This window comes from Schistocerca gregaria, chromosome 8, assembly GCF_023897955.1.
Source record: "Schistocerca gregaria isolate iqSchGreg1 chromosome 8, iqSchGreg1.2, whole genome shotgun sequence".
In the NCBI taxonomy this organism is placed as follows: Eukaryota; Metazoa; Arthropoda; class Insecta; order Orthoptera; family Acrididae; genus Schistocerca; species Schistocerca gregaria.
In genome coordinates this window covers 208,601,757-208,620,119 of record NC_064927.1, presented here as the reverse complement: position 1 = coordinate 208,620,119, position 18,363 = coordinate 208,601,757, and the positions used below count along the sequence as shown (strand labels likewise).

The 18,363-nt window shown below is 45.9% G+C and overlaps 1 protein-coding gene across 1 annotated transcript in view; it reads left to right on the top strand.

Moving 5' to 3' along the window:
- Positions 1-18,363, top strand: part of LOC126284359 (CUE domain-containing protein 2) — a 98,881-nt gene that overhangs the window by 15,326 nt on the left and 65,192 nt on the right. The window contains exon 5 of the mRNA XM_049983226.1: positions 12,983-13,162. Within this exon, the coding sequence (XP_049839183.1) occupies positions 12,983-13,162 (180 nt within the window). The remainder of the gene's footprint in view (positions 1-12,982; positions 13,163-18,363) is intronic.

Sequence of the window (18,363 nt, the reverse complement as noted above, 5' to 3'; positions counted from 1 at the left end):
TAAAGCAAAAATGATTTTTTACTGAATAGTTTCTGTAAAATTAATTGAGAAAGATTGCAGGGTGTGTGCCTCGATTCTGTCATAACCGACTGCCCAAAAGGCTTCAGACATTGTCAGCCTGCCCTTCTGAACAAACGAATGAACTCACCCAGCACTTTGGATGAAAATTGGTCACTACGCATTGGCCACAGTATCACAGTATCCTGCGAGGACTGTACTTGCTGACATATTTGCATAAGGACAGCAAGGTTACTTTTTTTAGTTTCTTATTAGTCTCTGGAACTTGCTACAAGAGCTTGCAGAACTGTTTCCACAGAATCGTGAACCTTGACAAAAAAAAAAAAAAAAAAAAAAAAAAAAAAAAAAAAAAAAAAAAAAAAAAAAAAAAAGTTAAGAAATGGATGCAGAGGTATGTGTATATAAGTTTTCAGGAAATAATTTATTAATTTCTTGTCAGCAGTTTATGAATTTTTTCATATTTTGTCTCAAAATCTGATGCAATACTTTCTAGTGTGTTGTGCTTTATAACAGTATTCTTGAAAGCTACATCTTTGGTGGCCCACAGGAAAAAAAAGAACTCCACTTTCTGAATTAACAACTGTGCTCTTTTCCTGCCCCACAAGCATTTCTCACCATTTGACTCTGAAATTTTCAGGGGGAAAAAATATTTGCTTCAATCTACAGTCGCAGTTTGTTTATTCTGCCCACTGTCTACTAGTTTTGGTACACAGTACTATCCTCAGATTTTCCTGTGATCAAAATATCCCAATACACAATTAAAGTAATATGAGACGGGTTTGACCTCCATCCTTCTAAATTTTCCGAAGAGCGAGCCGATTGGGGAAGGGCGCCTTACAAGGAGCGATGTGTCCATCATGCATTACCATCTCTAGCCAGGTTTGTCGTCATCGCTTAGCAGTCCCGCTCACCTACCATCTCTTGGGCGTGGATTTGTTCTTGGGTGCAGTTTATTGCAGTCTGCTATGCTGTGTCGTTTTATGCGCCAATGACGATATTGGACTACATCACCTGAAATCCAGCACGGTAGCCAGTCCGTTGTGGTGGGGCCGCCATGTACCCTGTTGGTTGTAGCCCCCCGACTACACAGGGATCGCTCTGCTGATGCCAGCGCCGTTAACTCCCCACGTATGCCAAGGAGTAGATGCCTATCTCCTTGGGGCATTGGGACTCCCGGCAATGGCCATCCTGCCAGGTGGTCGTTGCTGAGGCTGGGTGGCGCCCGTGGGGAGGGCCCTTGGTCGGAGTAGGTGGCATCAGGGCGGATTACCCGCAATGAAGCGTGGTACATCATCTCTTGCTGGCGGCCAGCCGCCAGCAGTCTTAGCGTTCCAGGGCTCAATACAACGCAACTACATATGACCCCAAATCGTTCCCCTCCCTGGCTACACCATGGGAGGAACGAAAGACTAAGGATGCCAGCGAACCATACTCGCCCCGCTACCTGGTGTGTACGAGAGCTGATGGTGAATCCTTTACATCCATGAAGCCTCAGTTCTTCGTCGAGCACTTAGAGGACAAGTTCGGGGAGGTGGAGGGCTTGTCCAAAATGCGCTCGGGCTCGGTTTTGATCAAATCGGCGTCCTCCGCCCAGTCCCGCCGGTTACTCGATTGTAACAAGCTGGGGGATGTTCCGGTTACAATCACGCCCCATAAGAGTCTTAATATGGTCCAGGGCATAATATTCCATCGGGACCTTCTATTGCAACCCGATGACGAGCTTCGCGTCAATTTAGAGCGGCGAGGTGTTCACTTCGTCTGGCGCGTACATCGTGGTCCAAGGGATAAGCAGGTTGCCACCGGTGCCTTCATCTTGGCCTTCGAGGGTGATACTTTACCTGAGAAGGTCAAGGTGATGGTCTATCGTTGTGACGTCAAGCCATATATCCCTCCCCCGATGCGGTGCTTTAAGTGCTGGAAGTTCGGGCATATGTCTTCCCGCTGTACTTCCAGCCTCACATCTCGAGATTGTGGACGCCCATCACATCCCAATACTCCATGTGCTCCGCCTCCCATCTGTGTAAACTGCGGAGAGCACCACTCGCCTAGCTCGCCGGACTGCAGGATCTTCCAGAAAGAGTGCAAAATCATGGAGTATAAGACCCTGGACCGCCTGACATACACTGAGGCCAGGCAGAAGTTCGAACGCCTCCATCCTGTTCGAATGACTGCCTCTTACGCCGCGGCTACTACTGTTATGGCCCCATTAGCTCTCCCTCAGACTGCCACCTCTCAGAGCCGGAATGCTACACCTGCCCCCTTGATGGTGGGGGGCACTTCACTCCCTGCTGCTCCTGCACTACCTGCCTCAGGAGCAGCAACCCCCCAACCATCGGGAACATCAGTCCCCACTTCTAAGCTGGGGAAGCCTCAAATTTCCCTGGCTCGAATAGCACGGAAAGGTTCCCTTGGGTCCCTTCCTTCCCAGGTTTCCGCCTCTGGGAAGGGTGACGTCAGCCAATGGAAGAAAAGCAGACCAGCGGCTGGTCGCAGGGCTTCCCGCTCCTCCTCCGTCCCGGAGACTGACTCGCTGGAGCCCTCCCAGCCAATGAAACCCAACGACCAGAGAGACAAGACGAAGAAGAAGACCTCTAAGGCCAAGGACCACGCGGTGGCATCCACCCCACTGCTCCCTACAGGCTCTGCGTCCGAGGATAAGGTGGAGATCCGGGCGTCCGCTGAGGACCTGAGGACCTGGATCTCGCTGGACCCTCGGACACCATGGAAGCAGATTGTACTGGTCCTCCATCGGTGGCAGCAGGTGACCCAGTGGCGTGATCTGCCTCCTCGGCCCCTTCACGCCTTTTTCGGACATGGACAAAGTGATACTCCAGTGGAACTGCAGCGCTTTTTTCCACCACCTTGCTGAGCTTCGCCAACTCATCAGCAGTCACCCTTTCCTCTGCATTGCCCTACAGGAAACTTGGTTTCCGGCAATGCAGACCCCTGCCCTACGTGGGTATCGGGGTTATTACAAGAACCGGGCAGCTTATGAGAGGGTATCTGGTGGAGTCTGCGTCTACATCCTTAACTCTGTCTACAGCGAATGTGTACCTCTTCACACACCTTTAGAGGCTGTCGCTGTAAGGATGTGGACGCCTCAGCCTATTACTGTCTGCAGTTTGTATCTTCCGCCAGATGGTGATGTCTCGCGTCATGTGTTGGCTGCATTGATAGCACAACTGCCTCCTCCTTTTGTGTTACTGGGCGACTTTAATGCCCATAACCCCCTGTGGGGTAGCGCCGCGATTACTGGCCGGGGTAGAGATGTCGAGACTCTTCTCTCGCAGCTTGACCTCTGCCTCTTAAACACGGGAGAGCCGACACACTTCAGCGTCGTCCATGGCACATTTTCGGCCATCGACCTTTCTATCTGCAGCCCCGGACTTTCACCATCCATCCACTGGAGTGTCCATGACGACTTATGTGGTAGTGACCATTTCCCCATCTTTCTGTCACTCTTCTGAACGCCCCTCCAGATGGGCTTTGAATAAGGCTGATTGGGGCTTGTTCTCCTCTCTCGCCACTATCGCACCTCCTTCCCATGACACCATTGATGCGGTGGTTCAGTCGGTCACCACCGGCATCGTTTCTGCGGCGGCATCTGCGATTCCCTGTTCATCCGGGTCCCCTCGGCGGAGGACTGTGCCTTGGTGGGCGCCCGAGATCGCAGAGGCGATTAGAGATCGCCGGCGGGCTCTTCAACGCCATAAGCGGCACCCGTCCTTGGAGAACCTCATCGTTTTTAAACAGCTCCGTGCCCATGCCCGCCGCCTTATTCGCCAACGGAAGCAGGAGTGCTGGGAACGGTATGTTTCCACCATTGGCGTCCGTACCTCTGCATCGCAGGTTTGGGCTAAGATTAGGCGACTCCATGGCTATCGGCCGCCTGTCTCTGTCCCTGGGCTTTCGCTGAATGGAGTGGTGTGTACTGACTCCGACACGATTGCGGACCGGTTAGCAGTGCATTTTGCTCAGTGTTCCGCATCTACGAATTACCCTCTGGCCTTCCGCTCCCGGAAAGAGCGGTTGGAAAGTTGGAGGCTTTCCTTTCACAAGTGCCACGCGGAGTCGTACAATGCTCCTTTCAGCGACTGGGAATTCCAGAGTGCCCTATCTGCTTGCTCTGATACGGCTCCTGGGCCAGACCGCATCCACAGCCAGATGCTGAAACACCTCTCTGTGAATTGCCAGCGACGCCTCCTAGATGTATTCAACCGCATCTGGGTTGAGGGTGTGTTCCCGTCTCAATGGCGAGAAAGCATCGTCCTCCCCGTGTTGAAACCTGGCAAGAACCCGCTGGAGGTGGACAGCTACCGCCCCATAAGCCTGACCAACGTTCTTTGCAAGTTGCTAGAACGTATGGTGAGCCGGCTGTTGAGTTGGCTCCTCGAGTCTCGAGGCCTTCTGGCTCCGTCTCAGGGTGGGTTCCGTAAAGGCCGCTCTGCCGTCGATAATCTGGTCTCCCTAGAGTCTGCCGTCCGTACAGCCTTTGCACGCCGCCAACATCTGGTTGCCGTCTTCTTCGACATGCGGAAGGCGTACGATACGACTTGGCGATATCACATCCTGGCCACACTTCATGGGTGGGGTCTTAGGGGCCCGCTCCCGATTTTTATTCAGAATTTTCTGTCGTCTCGTTCCTTCCGCGTGCAAGTTGCTGCGTCCCATAGTTCCTCCTGGGTCCAGGAGAACGGGGTCCCACAGGGGTCTGTCCTCAGTGTCTCCCTGTTTTTAATTGCGATCAATGGGCTCGCTGAGGCGGTGGGATCGTCTGTCGCAGCTTCGTTGTACGCAGACGACTTCTGCCTCTACTACAGCTACGCTGGCATTGCAGTTGCTGAGCGCCAGCTGCAGGGCGCTATCCGCAAGGCGCAGTCGTGGGCTGTAGCGCATGGCTTCCAGTTTTCGGCCGCTAAGACCTGCGTTGTGCATTTCTGCCGGCGTCACACGGTTCACCCTGAACCACGCCTTTACCTTGACGGTGAACCTCTTGCTGTGGTAGAGACGCATCGGTTCTTGGGACTGGTATTTGATGCCCGGTTGACTTGGCTGCCTCATGTTAGGCAGCTTAAACGAACATGCTGGCGGCATTTAAACGCTCTCCGTTGCCTTAGCCACACCGGATGGGGTGCCGATCGGTCCACCCTTCTCTGGCTGTATCAAGCGCTGATCCAGTCCCGCCTTGACTATGGGTGTGTGGCTTATGGTTCGGCATCGCCATCAGCGTTGCAATTGCTGGATCCCATCCATCACTGCGGGATCCGACTCGCCACAGGAGCATTTCGGACAAGCCCTGTTGACAGCTTACTTGTGGAGGCTGGTGTTCCTCCTTTGCGGATCCGGCGCGACCGACTTCTGGCCGCTTATGCTGCCCACGTTTGTAGCTTGCCAGGGCATCCCAACTACCGTCTCCTGTTCCCGAACTCGATCGTCCATCTTCCAGACAAGCGGCCCTGGTCAGGGTGTACGATCGCGGTTCGCATCCGGGCTCTACTGTGTGGGATTGAGTTTTTTCCTCTCCCGCCTGTTTTCCGGGCCAATCTCCGTCTGCCCCCGTGGTGTGTGCGCCGACCATGCATTCGGCTGGATTTGGCACAGGGTCCGAAAGACTCGGTCCCTCCTCCGGCCCTCCGCCGCCGCTTTGTTTCTCTCCTTGCCGAGTTTCCCGGATCTGCCGTGGCCTATACCGACGGTTCGATGGTCTCTGGTCGCACTGGTTACGCTCTTACTCTAGAGGATCATTGTGAGCAACGGTCGCTGGCACCCGGGAACAGTGTATACACTGCCGAGTTGGTTGCCATCTATCGCGCCCTAGAGTATATCCGCTCCCGCTCAGGTGAGTCCTTTGTCATCTGTAGTGACTCCCTGAGTGGTTTACGAGCTCTTGACCAGTGCTTTCCTCGTTCCCGTCTGGTGATGGCCATCCACGAGTCGCTCCATGCTCTTGCCCGTTGCGGCCGCTCCGTGGTCTTTGTTTGGACCCCAGGTCATGTCGGCATCCCAGGCAATGAGCGGGTTGACACGCTGGCTAAACAGGCAGTGAGTTCACCGACTCTGGAACTCGGCCTTATGGAGTGTGATCTCCTGTCGCTTTTGCGCCAGAAAGTGCTTGGTGCCTGGGGTGACGAGTGGCGCACCCTGCCCACGCCCAACAAACTTCGGGCGGTGAAGGAGACGACCAGTGTGTGGCGCTCCTCCATGCGGGCCTCTCGGAAGGACTCTGTCGTCCTCTGCCGGCTGCGCGTTGGCCACACGTGGCTGACGCACGGCCATTTGTTGCGCCGGGAGGACCCACCGCTATGTCGCTGCGGGGCAGCTCTGACGGTGGTCCACATTTTGGTGGACTGCCCGCTTTTAACAGGACTCAGGCAGACGTTTGCGCTGCCTGATACCCTCCCTGCCCTTTTATGTGATGACGTTGCTATGGCGGACCTCGTGTTGAGTTTTATTCGGGCAGGGGGTTTTTATCGTATGATTTGAGTGTTTGTCCTTTTATTTCCTGTATTGACTTGGGCCTTTGGCCTGTTGTTTTAAACTGTGGGTTTTAATGTCATTTGGTGATTGGCTTTTCCTTATTTTCATGGTCGGCCAACCACCTTCACACTCGGTGTGATTTTAGTTCCGTTTGTCTGGTCTTTGTCTGTCTTTCTTGTATTGTGTCGTCCCTTGTCTCAGTTCTCCGTTTTTAATGACTGACAGTTTTTATTTCGTGTGATTTTATCGTGGAACAAGGGACCGATGACCTTAGCAGTCTGGTCCCTTCAATCCCACACCCAACCAACCTAGCCAGAAACTATCTGTTGACAATTTTTGGCCACAATTTCCCTTTCGTGTTTGTCCCAACTATGTTGATATGTAGCTTGGGCTCTCTACAGCAGCGCACAGTTAATCAACCATCCACAGCCATGGTAACAACTCTCATATGTACTGTGCAGTTATGAGAATTTGGATTGAAGGGCTTCAGTATTAGGGGATGGCAACAATGCTTATTCATACATCCATGTCGTGCTGTTATCCTGTTGAGACTCTTTAATCCAATACACAAGAACATCACTTATTGTGTCTAGGTGGGACCAGGTGTAATCCAGATTACCAAAAATCTAGGTAATCCGAACATATTCTACTAAACATGAAAACTCTAATATGTGCTACAATATTCAAACCTTTCCTTTTGGCACTAAAAAGACACACTCTTTTGGCACTTGAACTGTACAGACACTGTATTGTACTCATGTTTATTTTCATAAGTAGCCTGTAAGTTTATTTTTAAGCATAAATCTGAAATTTCTTTTTGGTTCTTCTTCCAGCGCAACACAGTTGATGTCCCTACAATATCTCCTGATGTTTTTCAGCAATTCTCCTTTGTTTGTTCTGTTGAGTGCTTCCAACTTGTTGACCATCGAAACATCCACTTTCTTTTGACTCGAAACCATTTCACTCACACATGCTCAAAACACTGAAAGAAAAGAACAATACTGATCTGTCTTCTTAACTCTGTAAGGAATGGTGGCTGGAAGCACAGGACTGACCTCCTCTATGCTACATGCAGTGCCAACATAACAACAGTACATATACAGGAGTGTGATTTGGAGGGGGGAGGGGGGGGGGGGGGAGGGGGGGTGGTAGGTGAACAGGAAGTTCAAAGTAAAAGGTATAGGGGAAGGAGAGGCTGATAAAACTATGCAAATAATGTCAAAAAATTGAAACTGAGGAGGTGTGGGGAGATTGTTATCAAGATCAGTGAGTTATGGATAAAAATTGTATCTAGTACTCAACCGAATGAATTGCTTATCTCTAAGCTCTCTTTGGTTATTGAATGACTTACCCACTCCTCTTTGCATGTGCTTGTAGACCTCCACATCTTTTTAACCCTTTCAGCCCTCTGGTTATAATTGTTTACATCCAATTTTACTGTCTTAGTTGCAACAGAAGTATCTTTTTCCCCATGGAAACCTAAGGTACACATTTGTGAATGTTCAACTTTTTCACCACGTGCAAGTACTGCCAACTGTTGGGCAACACTATGAAAATGTCACCAAATCAGTGAAGCAATGCGCAGCAGCTCATGACCACCAGAATACAAGGATTTGGTTTGTTCGCTATATTTCACTTGTAATCTTACCCTCCCACACATTACCATTAAAATTCTTATTCCTTGCACAAATTTTGAAACCTTCGAGAGGCGTAAGATATACAAAAGAATAACTTTTTACTTATCTTTATTGTCTCGTTGTTGTTGTCAATGGCTCAAAGTCTTGTGTAGGGGTACATTCTTGCAGCTGAAATTTCGATTTTGTAGGTTCTTGTTGACTAAATAACTGATGGAGATTTGCATGTATTGTTCTTGACTTTTATCCTTTTTCACATGTTACAACATCACACCGTTTTTACGTTTTCCACATTAAAAAAAATAAAAAAAAAACTACATATTGACATTGTTGGTGACAAACCTAGAAAACATCTACTTCCATCAGATGCTTGCCCACCACTCCTTACCTCCTGCAGTATTCACAGTACTCAGAGAGTTTATAAAAGTAAAAGAGTTTACAAACTTTCTCGACAGGAGAATTATTTTATAAATAAATCCAGAAATAAATTTAGTCATTAGAGTTAGATTGTACAATTAATGATATGAATTTTAAGTATACCGGAAATTTTGTAATTTCAAATATTTTTAAAAGAAGAGTAATTTTAACTGTCAGTAAATATCAATTGTCACACATTTATTTCTTTTTTTATACATTTTAGCTTGAAATGTAATAGATTGTATACAAAATCATATGAATTCTTTTAATGAAGTAGCTGAGATAATTGTAACCTATGCAAGGATTAATAGTATACATGGTATCAAAGTGGTTCATTATACACTTTATAATTGAATATCACAATTGTTGCATGATCATTTTAATGTTTACTACTAAAGACAGTATTTTGTAATTAGTTATTTTATCTGTTAAATGAAGCCAAATGTACAAAGTATATCTTGAAAATGGGTACATATTTTTGTATAAATCTTGCCTCTAAACTCATTTAAAAAAAAGGATATCACTGTTTTGGGCCCTTTTTTGTACTGCTCGCAATATAAATACTTCATTCAGTATATAGATGAAACTTTCATAAGACATCACAAAATAAATTTCTTCATGTAAGAATAATAAAATATGCAAACTCAATTATTGCTTTTTTATCTTCAAAATGATGTCAGTGTGGGTTATTAAATGACACAGATTACATCATAGTGCCTTGTACACTCCTGGAAATTGAAATAAGAACACCGTGAATTCATTGTCCCAGGAAGGGGAAACTTTATTGACACATTCCTGGGGTCAGATTCATCACATGATCACACTGACAGAACCACAGGCACATAGACACAGGCAACAGAGCATGCACAATGTCGGCACTAGTACAGTGTATATCCACCTTTCGCAGCAACGCAGGGTGCTATTCTCCCATGGAGACGATCGTAGAGATGCTGGATGTAGTCCTGTGGAACGGCTTGCCATGCCCTTTCCACCTGGCGCCTCAGTTAAACCAGCGTTCGTGCTGGACGTGCAGACCGCATGAGACGACGCTTCATCCAGTCCCAAACATGCTCAATGGGGGACAGATCCGGAGATCTTGCTGGCCAGGGTAGTTGACTTACACCTTCTAGAGCACGTTGGGTGGCACGGGATACATGCGGACGTGCATTGTCCTGTTGGAACAGCAAGTTCCCTTGCCGGTCTAGGAATGGTAGAACGATGGGTTCGATGACGGTTTGGATGTACCGTGCACTATTCAGTGTCCCCTCGACGATCACCAGAGGTGTAGGCCAGTGTAGGAGATCGCTCCCCACACCATGATGCCGGGTGTTGGCCCTGTGTGCCTCGGTCGTATGCAGTCCTGATTGTGGCGCTCACCTGCACGGCACCAAACACGCATACGACCATCATTGGCACCAAGGCAGAAGCGACTCTCATCACTGAAGACGACACGTCTCCATTCGTCCCTCCATTCACGCCTGTCGCGACACCACTGGAGGCGGGCTGCACGATGTTGGGGCGTGAGCGGAAGACGGCCTAACGGTGTGCAGGACCGTAGCTCAGCTTCATGGAGACGGTTGCGAATGGTCCTCGCCGATACCCCAGGAGCAACAGTGTCCCTAATTTGCTGGGAAGTGGCGGTGCGGTCCCCTACGGCACTGCGTAGGATCCTACGGTCTTGGCGTGCATCCGTGCGTCGCTGCGGTCCGGTCCCAGGTCGACGGGCACGTGCACCTTCCGCCGACCACTGGCGACAACATCGATGTACTGTGGAGACCTCACGCCCCACGTGTTGAGCAATTCGGCGGTACGTCCACCCGGCCTCCCGCATGCCCACTATACGCCCTCGCTCAAAGTCCGTCAACTGCACATACGGTTCTCGTCCACGCTGTCGCGGCATGCTACCAGTGTTAAAGACTGCGATGGAGCTCCGTATGCCACGGCAAACTGGCTGACACCGCGGCGGTGCACAAATGCTGCGCAGCTAGCGCCATTCGACGGCCAACACCGCGGTTCCTGGTGTGTCCGCTGTGCTGTGCGTGTGATCATTGCTTGTACAGCCCTCTCGCAGTGTCCGGAGCAAGTATGGTGGGTCTGACACACCAGTGTCAATGTGTTCTTTTTTCCATTTCCAGGAGTGTATTTAAAAACTTAAAGTAAATATATGTATGTGTGTCCTATATTGTGGGCATAATTTAACTAATTATAACAGTGATATTCAGTGATTCGTAGATATTCATGTATTTACTAATAACACTGCATTAGATTTTGTATAGCCTTGGGCTGTTGCAGTAGATGGCTGTTGACCTGCTGAAGACTTGATGCGTACCAAATGAAGTAATACTGTCAGCGCATACTCGATCTTTGCAACAAGGAAACATAAAATAACCACTTTGTAATTTAACATTAGATACTTGCTACTGCATAAATAATTAAAATTTATATATAACACATTACCGGTATATGGAATACTTTTCAAATGTCATGGGAGCGAAAAAATGTGCAGTGGTTTTGTGCAGACTTGTCACTACGCTAGTGTTGTCGTGCAATTTTACCCTGTGAAGAAAATTAATATGATATCAATAAGATGAGCTTTCATCAGGGAGGATGCTCGAAGTATCGTGCTGACTTGCAGCTGAAGACTTAAGTGCAAGCAATGCGTGTACGGTGACAACCAGGATTACTACTCATGCACCAACAAGTCTGCACTTAAATAATGTGGCAGCAAGTTGCACCTCATACAGTTCACCTGAAATTTCATGTAACAGTCTGTCTCCTGAGAAAGTTCTAGATTTCACAAAAACACTCCTTTTGGTTTTGGTGTAGTGATGATACTTTTGTCATATTGTCACATGGAGGGAAAAAACTCAGAATTTCTTAATTTTGTGAATGATATTGATTCTAATTTAAAGTTCATATGCAAAAAGGGAAACAAGCCAAATTTCATTTTTAGCTGCACAGGTACATAGTATTACCTGATGGAACTTTAGAGCACACAGTTTGCAGAAAGCCCATTCACATGGATGGATACCTTTCCTAACATCCCAGTTACCATCACGCGTATAAAAGAGTAGTGATTAAATTTTAGGTAGGCCAGACGAAAAGAATTTGTGGGCCACAGTACTTGAAGGAAGAACTTTAACACAGTTTTCCTCCTGTTCATAAAAAAGCTACAAATTGTATTAGCAAAGTGCTAAGAGGAACACAGTATTGATATAGCGTTTAAACCAGCAAGAAAGGTATGGTAACATTTGAATGCTGCTAAGTACCTGCACTCACCAGCTGCTGCACCAGGAGTGTAAAAAGTTCCTTGCATATGCAGTCAGATGTACATAGAAACTACAGAAAGAAGTAATAACATCTAGCTTAAGGAACACAAGAGTAATTTCTATCTGGGCAACATGGGCGAATCAGCAGTAGTTGATCGTATTCTGGGACCAAGGAACCACCAAATTTGTTTCTCTGATATAATTTTATTGAGATCCAGGCATTACAGAGAAGTCATAGAAATTCAAAAGCATAAAAACAACTTTAACAGAAAAAAAGGCCTGAAACTAGACAAGTGCAAAACAAAGTAGGTAGCACATCTCTCCCCCACTACACCACTACAAGCTCTGTAACACACATCGGTGTGACTCCACACTCTTAGGCAGTGGTCTGATGATATCACGACCCAACCGTTGTGTAGATACATACAAACATCTGAGCTGGTTTGTGTTTGAAATTAATATCTGACTATTTATAGCTTCTAATGATATCTGCAACATTAGGAGGCAATACATTGTGATTGAAACACACCTTGTACTATGATGTGTTGCCCATATAAGAAAAATCCTCAGGGATACAAATACCGGCAATAGAAAGGTCAGATAAATGTGTCTAATGTTCCAAGTTCTGAATGATTGTTTGTGGTTCTCATTAATTACACTCATTGTGAAATCAAATTGGTGAATTGTGGTACTGGAATTGTGAACACCATGGTAATTGTTTTGGAAATGAAGTAATTCTTTTAAACTTGTGACATAGCAAAGTGAATATGTCATTATACAGTGAAACTCCATTAGAGTAACAAAGTTGATACAGTTTCACTCTTTTTGCTGTGTCAGATGAATTTTTTAAGTGTGTGGATGGTGTGTTGCTTCTTCGATTTTATTTTATGAAGCCCAGTTTCTGTATGCATGTGCAGGTATATACAGGGCCAATTACAAGAGCAGAAATTGTACCCAGGAACATGTGCAGGATGTCTTAATGAGAATAAAACAACTCAAACATGTAGTCCTACTTCTATCAGTAATGTACGTTTAGTTTGAAACCTGTCTTATACCCGAAATGAAATCAATGATTGCAGCAAAATTGTTTAAGATTGCGTTGTTTAATATGATTTATGTTCATGCCTCAGTGTGTTGGAATTGTAAGTTTATCTTCATTTATTGCAGGAGCCACAGTACGACGCAGCTCAAGTGCAACTCCTACAGGAGATGTTCCCCAGCGCTTGTACTATCGAGGTGCGTCACTGCTTGGCCATTGCCGAGGGTGATGTCGGCCGTGCTGCTCAGTTGGTACTGCACCGCCAAGAGGCGGGCCAGAGCCTCACCAGCCACTCTCCGGCTATGACTGTAAGTTGCTTCTGGAGACTGACCTAGGAATAGTCTAGCTTCAGTTTTGATAGCAGCTGTAGTGTACTATTTCTTTAGGTGAATATTGGTGACACTGTTGTTCGTACTAGCCATCGGCTATTTTCAAGTTGTTCCCGATTTACATGGCCGCTGTGGTATCAGTTGACCCAGTTAATACTTTGATTAAAATAATTTTATGATTGACATTTCAGCAGGTGAAGCAGAAGCGACCAGTGGCCACCTGATTACAGTTCTTCCTAGAGCACTGAGTGCTAGTTGTGTTGCTTGTTTTCCAGGTACATGCAGAGCTTTGTCAAGTGTGGCTGGCTGCACAGGGCAGAGGGGAGACAGCGCAGTATTGGAAGAGCTGTGATCTGTTGCACCTCTCTAAAAATATTTTCACGTAAATAAAGAAAAGCTAGATCAGTTTCTGGAGACAGTTTCACCTTTTTTGAACATTTCCTTTCTGCATGTCGTCGTCGTCGTCGTCGTCGTCGTCTTCTTCTTCTTCTTCTTCTTCTTCTTCTTCTTCTTCAGTCCTGAGACTGGTTTGATGCAGCTCTCCATGCTACTCTATCCTGTGCAAGCTTCTTCATCTGCCAGTACCTACTGCAGCCTACATCCTTCTGAATCTGCTTAGTATATTCATCTCTTGGTCTCCCTCTACGATTTTTACCTTCCACACTTCCCTCCAATGCTAAATTTGTGATCCCTTGATGCCTCAAAACATGTCCTACCAACCGATCCCTTCTTCTAGTCAAGTTGTGCCACAAACTTCTCTTCTCCCCAATCCTATTCAATACCTCCTCATTAGTTACGTGATTTATCCACCTTATCTTCAGCATTCTTCTGTAACACCACATTTCGAAAGCTCCTTTCTGCGTAAAAATTTGAAAATTAGTATTTATAGATTCTCGTGCTTTATTCCACATAACAGCCCTTATTATTTGGTACTCTTTTAAGGTCATTTGGTTCAAAAAATTGATTTTTTTTTTACCTTACATTCTCAATTTCAGCTTTTAATGGATTAGCCAAATTTTGTCTTTAGAATAAAGCCTTGGAATTAAACTGTTGGTTATGGATTTAAGGAGACAAAACATTTAAGGTCATCAGTCCCCCTCTCAGCATGATACCAGTGTGCCCCATGTATCTGCTTCTAAAATAAAGTCTATATGTAAGTGATAGTTTTCAAAATGAGATTTTCACTCTGCAACAGAATGTGTACTGTATAAAACTTTCTGGCAGATTAAAGCTGTGTGTCAGACCGAGACTCAAGTCAGGATATGTATCATTCGCAAGCAAGTGCTCTACTGACTCAACTACCCAAGCATCAGTCGTGGCCCATTCTCACAGTTTTACTTCTGCCAGTACCTCATCTCCCATGTTCCAAACTTCACAGAAGCTGTCCCGTAATACTTGCAGGACTAGCACTCGTCGAAGAAAGGATATTGTGGAGATCTGGTGTTGCCACCACTTGGAGTATGTTTCCAGAATATTTTCTCTCTGCAGTGGACTGTGCATGGATATTAAACTTCTTGGCAGATTGGAACTGTGCTGGATCGAGATGTGAACCTGTGCCTTTTGTGGGCGAATGCTCTACTGACAGAGCTATGTAAGCATGACTCTCAACCTATTCTCACACCTTTACTTCTGCTATATTTTGGAGGGTGTAACACTCAACTCTACACCCGGCAAATTAATGATATTTGCGTGATCTTACCTTTCTTTTCCTTTTTTCCATTGACCCTTCTGCTTCTCTCTTTGCCCCTTCGAAAGGTGGTGCAGCAGTGGAGGCACTGCATTTGGGGTTCCTTTAAGTGAATGAACACACCATATATGCACTACTGTGGTTCGCACTGGTAATTCTAATTTAACATTAGCAGGTGATGTCATTTCTACTACTTAGGAATGTGTATCAGACTTTTTAGACTTGTCTTTTGGTGCACATGGATTGGTTGGCATCACCCATCATTTCACGTGATACTTTGGTAACGTTGCCTCTTTATTATGAGTACGTTACTGTCTTTCCAAGGCCTAAGTGTTCATCTTTTTAACAAGGTGCCAAATATTTTTTAACCTTTTTAAAAAGTTTCTAACTGTCAACATATCTTTTTCTGGATTGACTTTGATAGCTCAAAAGGAAAGGGCGTCTTTTGACTGAAAACCACCTCATACTGGTACAAGCCTGTACCCTCGTGGACTTTGGAGTTATGCACCACTAATCCATAAGGGAGAAGGACTTACCTTGTTATGGTGGGTATTGATGTTGTAACTCACAATTTTCCTGTTTCCCTGTGGGCTGTATCATTCCATCCATCTGCCTATGATTGTAATATACTTGTCATAAGCTTTATAGTGCATAATAAGTGACACAACTGCATTATTACATCTGAAATAAATTTTTTGGCTCAGCCCGTTATCACTATCTCAAAAACTTCATTATCCATTGAGTAACCATTGCTTCTGCCACAGATTCTGCCTGCTGGTTTGGTATGATGATCATGAACATGAAACACGAAAAATAATCAATTATCGTTAGTATGTAAAAGTTCTCTGTTGGTGTTTGAGTGAAGGATCTGAATATGTCCAAGTCAGTCATTTGATACGATCTATTTGCCTCTGGTAATTTCTGTAATGTAATTTTGTTTATGGGCAAAGCCCACTCTTTGTGCACATGGAATACAATTTTTTGCATTACGCGTGACATCCTTTTTGTGTGTCTCAGCATTCTGTGACTGGCAGTCACTGTCCAGGTACAACTGAATCCTGAGCCTGCATCAACAATTCATTTCATATTTTTGCTGGTACCACTAGTCGCAAATCACATCTTGGCTTTCAATACAGCACTCAGTCTAAACTAAACTGCACTAAAGCAAACTAAACTCAACTCCATCCGAACAGGCCTTGGAATGCCCAATGGTACCAACCATTAGCCATGCCATTCTCAACCGATAGGTGTCACTGGGGCAGATATCTACATCTACATTCATACTCCCAAGCCACCCAGCGGTGTGTGGCGGAGGGCACTTTACGTGCCACTGTCATTACCTCCCTTTTCTATTCCAGTCGCGTATGGTTCGCGGGAAGAACGACCGCCTGAAAGCCCCCGTGCGCGCTCGAATCTCTCTAATTTTACATTCGTGATCTCCTCGGGAGGTATAAGTAGGGGGAAGCAGTATATTCGATACCTCATCCAGAAACGAGCCCTCTCGAAACCTGGCGAGCAAGCTACACCGCGATGCAGAGCGCCTCTCTTGCAGAGTCTGCCACTTGAGTTTGCTAAACATCTCCGTAACGCTATCACGGTTACCAAATAACCCTGTGACGAAACGCGCCACTCTTCTTTGGATCTTCTCTATCTCCTCTGTCATCCCGATCTGGTACGGATCCCACACTGATGAGCAATACTCAAGTATAGGTCGAACGAGTGTCTTGTAAGCCACCTCCTTTGTTGATGGACTACATTTTCTGAGGACTCTCCCAATGAATCTCAACCTGGTATGCACCTTACCAACAGTTAATTTTATATGATCATTCCACTTCAAATCGTTCCGTACGCATAGTCCCGTATATTTTACAGAAGTAACTGCTACCAGTGTTTGTTCCACTATCATATAATCATACAATAAAGGATCCTTCTTTCTATGTATTTGCAATACATTGCATTTGTCTATGTTAAGGGTCAGTTGCCACTCCCTACACCAAGTGTCTATCCGCTGCAGATCTTCCTGCATTTTGCTACAATTTTCTAATGCTGCAACTTCTCTGTATACTATAGCATCATCCGCGACAAGCCGCATGGAACTTCCGACACTATCTACTAGGTCATTTATATATATTGTGAAAACCAATGCTCCCATAACACTCCCCTGTGGCACGGCAGAGGTTACTTTAACGTCTGTAGACGTCTCTCCATTGATAACAATATGCTGTGTTTTGTTTGCTAAAAACTCTTCAATCCAGCCACACAGCTGGTCTGGTATTCCTTAGGCTCTTACTTTGTTTATCAGGCGACAGTGCGGAACTGTATCGAACACCTTCCGGAAGTCTAGGAAAATAGCATCTACCTGGGAGCCTGTATCTAATAATTCCTGAGTCTCATGAACAGATAAAGCGAGTTGGGTCTCACACGATCGCTGTTTCCGGAATCCATGTTGATTCCTACAGAGTAGATTCTGGGTTTCCAAAAACGACATGATACTCCAGCAAAAAACATGTTCTACAATTCTACAACAGATAGACGTCAGCGATATAGGTCTATAGTTTTGCACATCTGCTCGACGACCCTTTTTGAAGACTGGAACTACCTGTGCTCTTTTCCAATCATTTGGAACCTTCCGTTCCTCTAGAGACTTGCGGTACACGGCTGTTAGAAGGGGGGCAAGTTCTTTCGCGTACTCTGTGTAGAATCAAATTGGTATTCCGTCAGGTCCAGTGGACTTTCCTCTGTTGAGTGATTTCAGTTGCTTTTCTATTCCTTGGACACTTATTTCAATGTCAGTCATTTTTTCGTTTGTGCGAGGATTTAGAGAAGGAACTGCAGTGCGGTCTTCCTCTGTGAAACAGCTTTGGAAAAAGGTGTTAAGTATTTCAGCTTTACGCGTGTCATCTTCTGTTTCAAAGCCATCATCATCCCGGAGTGTCTGGACATGCTGTTTCGAGTCACTTACTGATTTAACGTAAGAGCAGAATTTCCTAGGATTTTTGACAAGTCGGTACATAGAATTTTACTTTCGAATTCACTGAATGCTTCACTCGTAGCCCTAACTTTGACATAGTTTAGGTTCTGTTTGTCTGAGAGGCTTTGTCTGTGTTTAAACTTGCAGTGAAGCTCTCTTTGCTTCCTCTGTAGTTTCCTGACTTTGTTGTTGAACCATGGTGGGTTTTCCCATCCCTCACAGTTTTACTCGGCACGTACCTGTCTACAACGCATTTTACAATTGCCTTAAACTTTTTCCACGAACCACCATTGTCAGCGTCGGAACAGAAATTTTCATTTTGATCTGTTAGGTAGTCTGAAATCTGCCTTCTATTACTCTTGCTAAACAGATAAACCTTCCTCCCTTTTTTTTATATTCCTATTAACTTCCATATTCAGGGATGCTGCAAACGGCCTTATGATCACTGATTCCCTGTTCTGCACTTACAGAATCGAAAAGTTCGGGTCTGTTTGTTATCAGTAGGTCCAAGATGTTATCTCC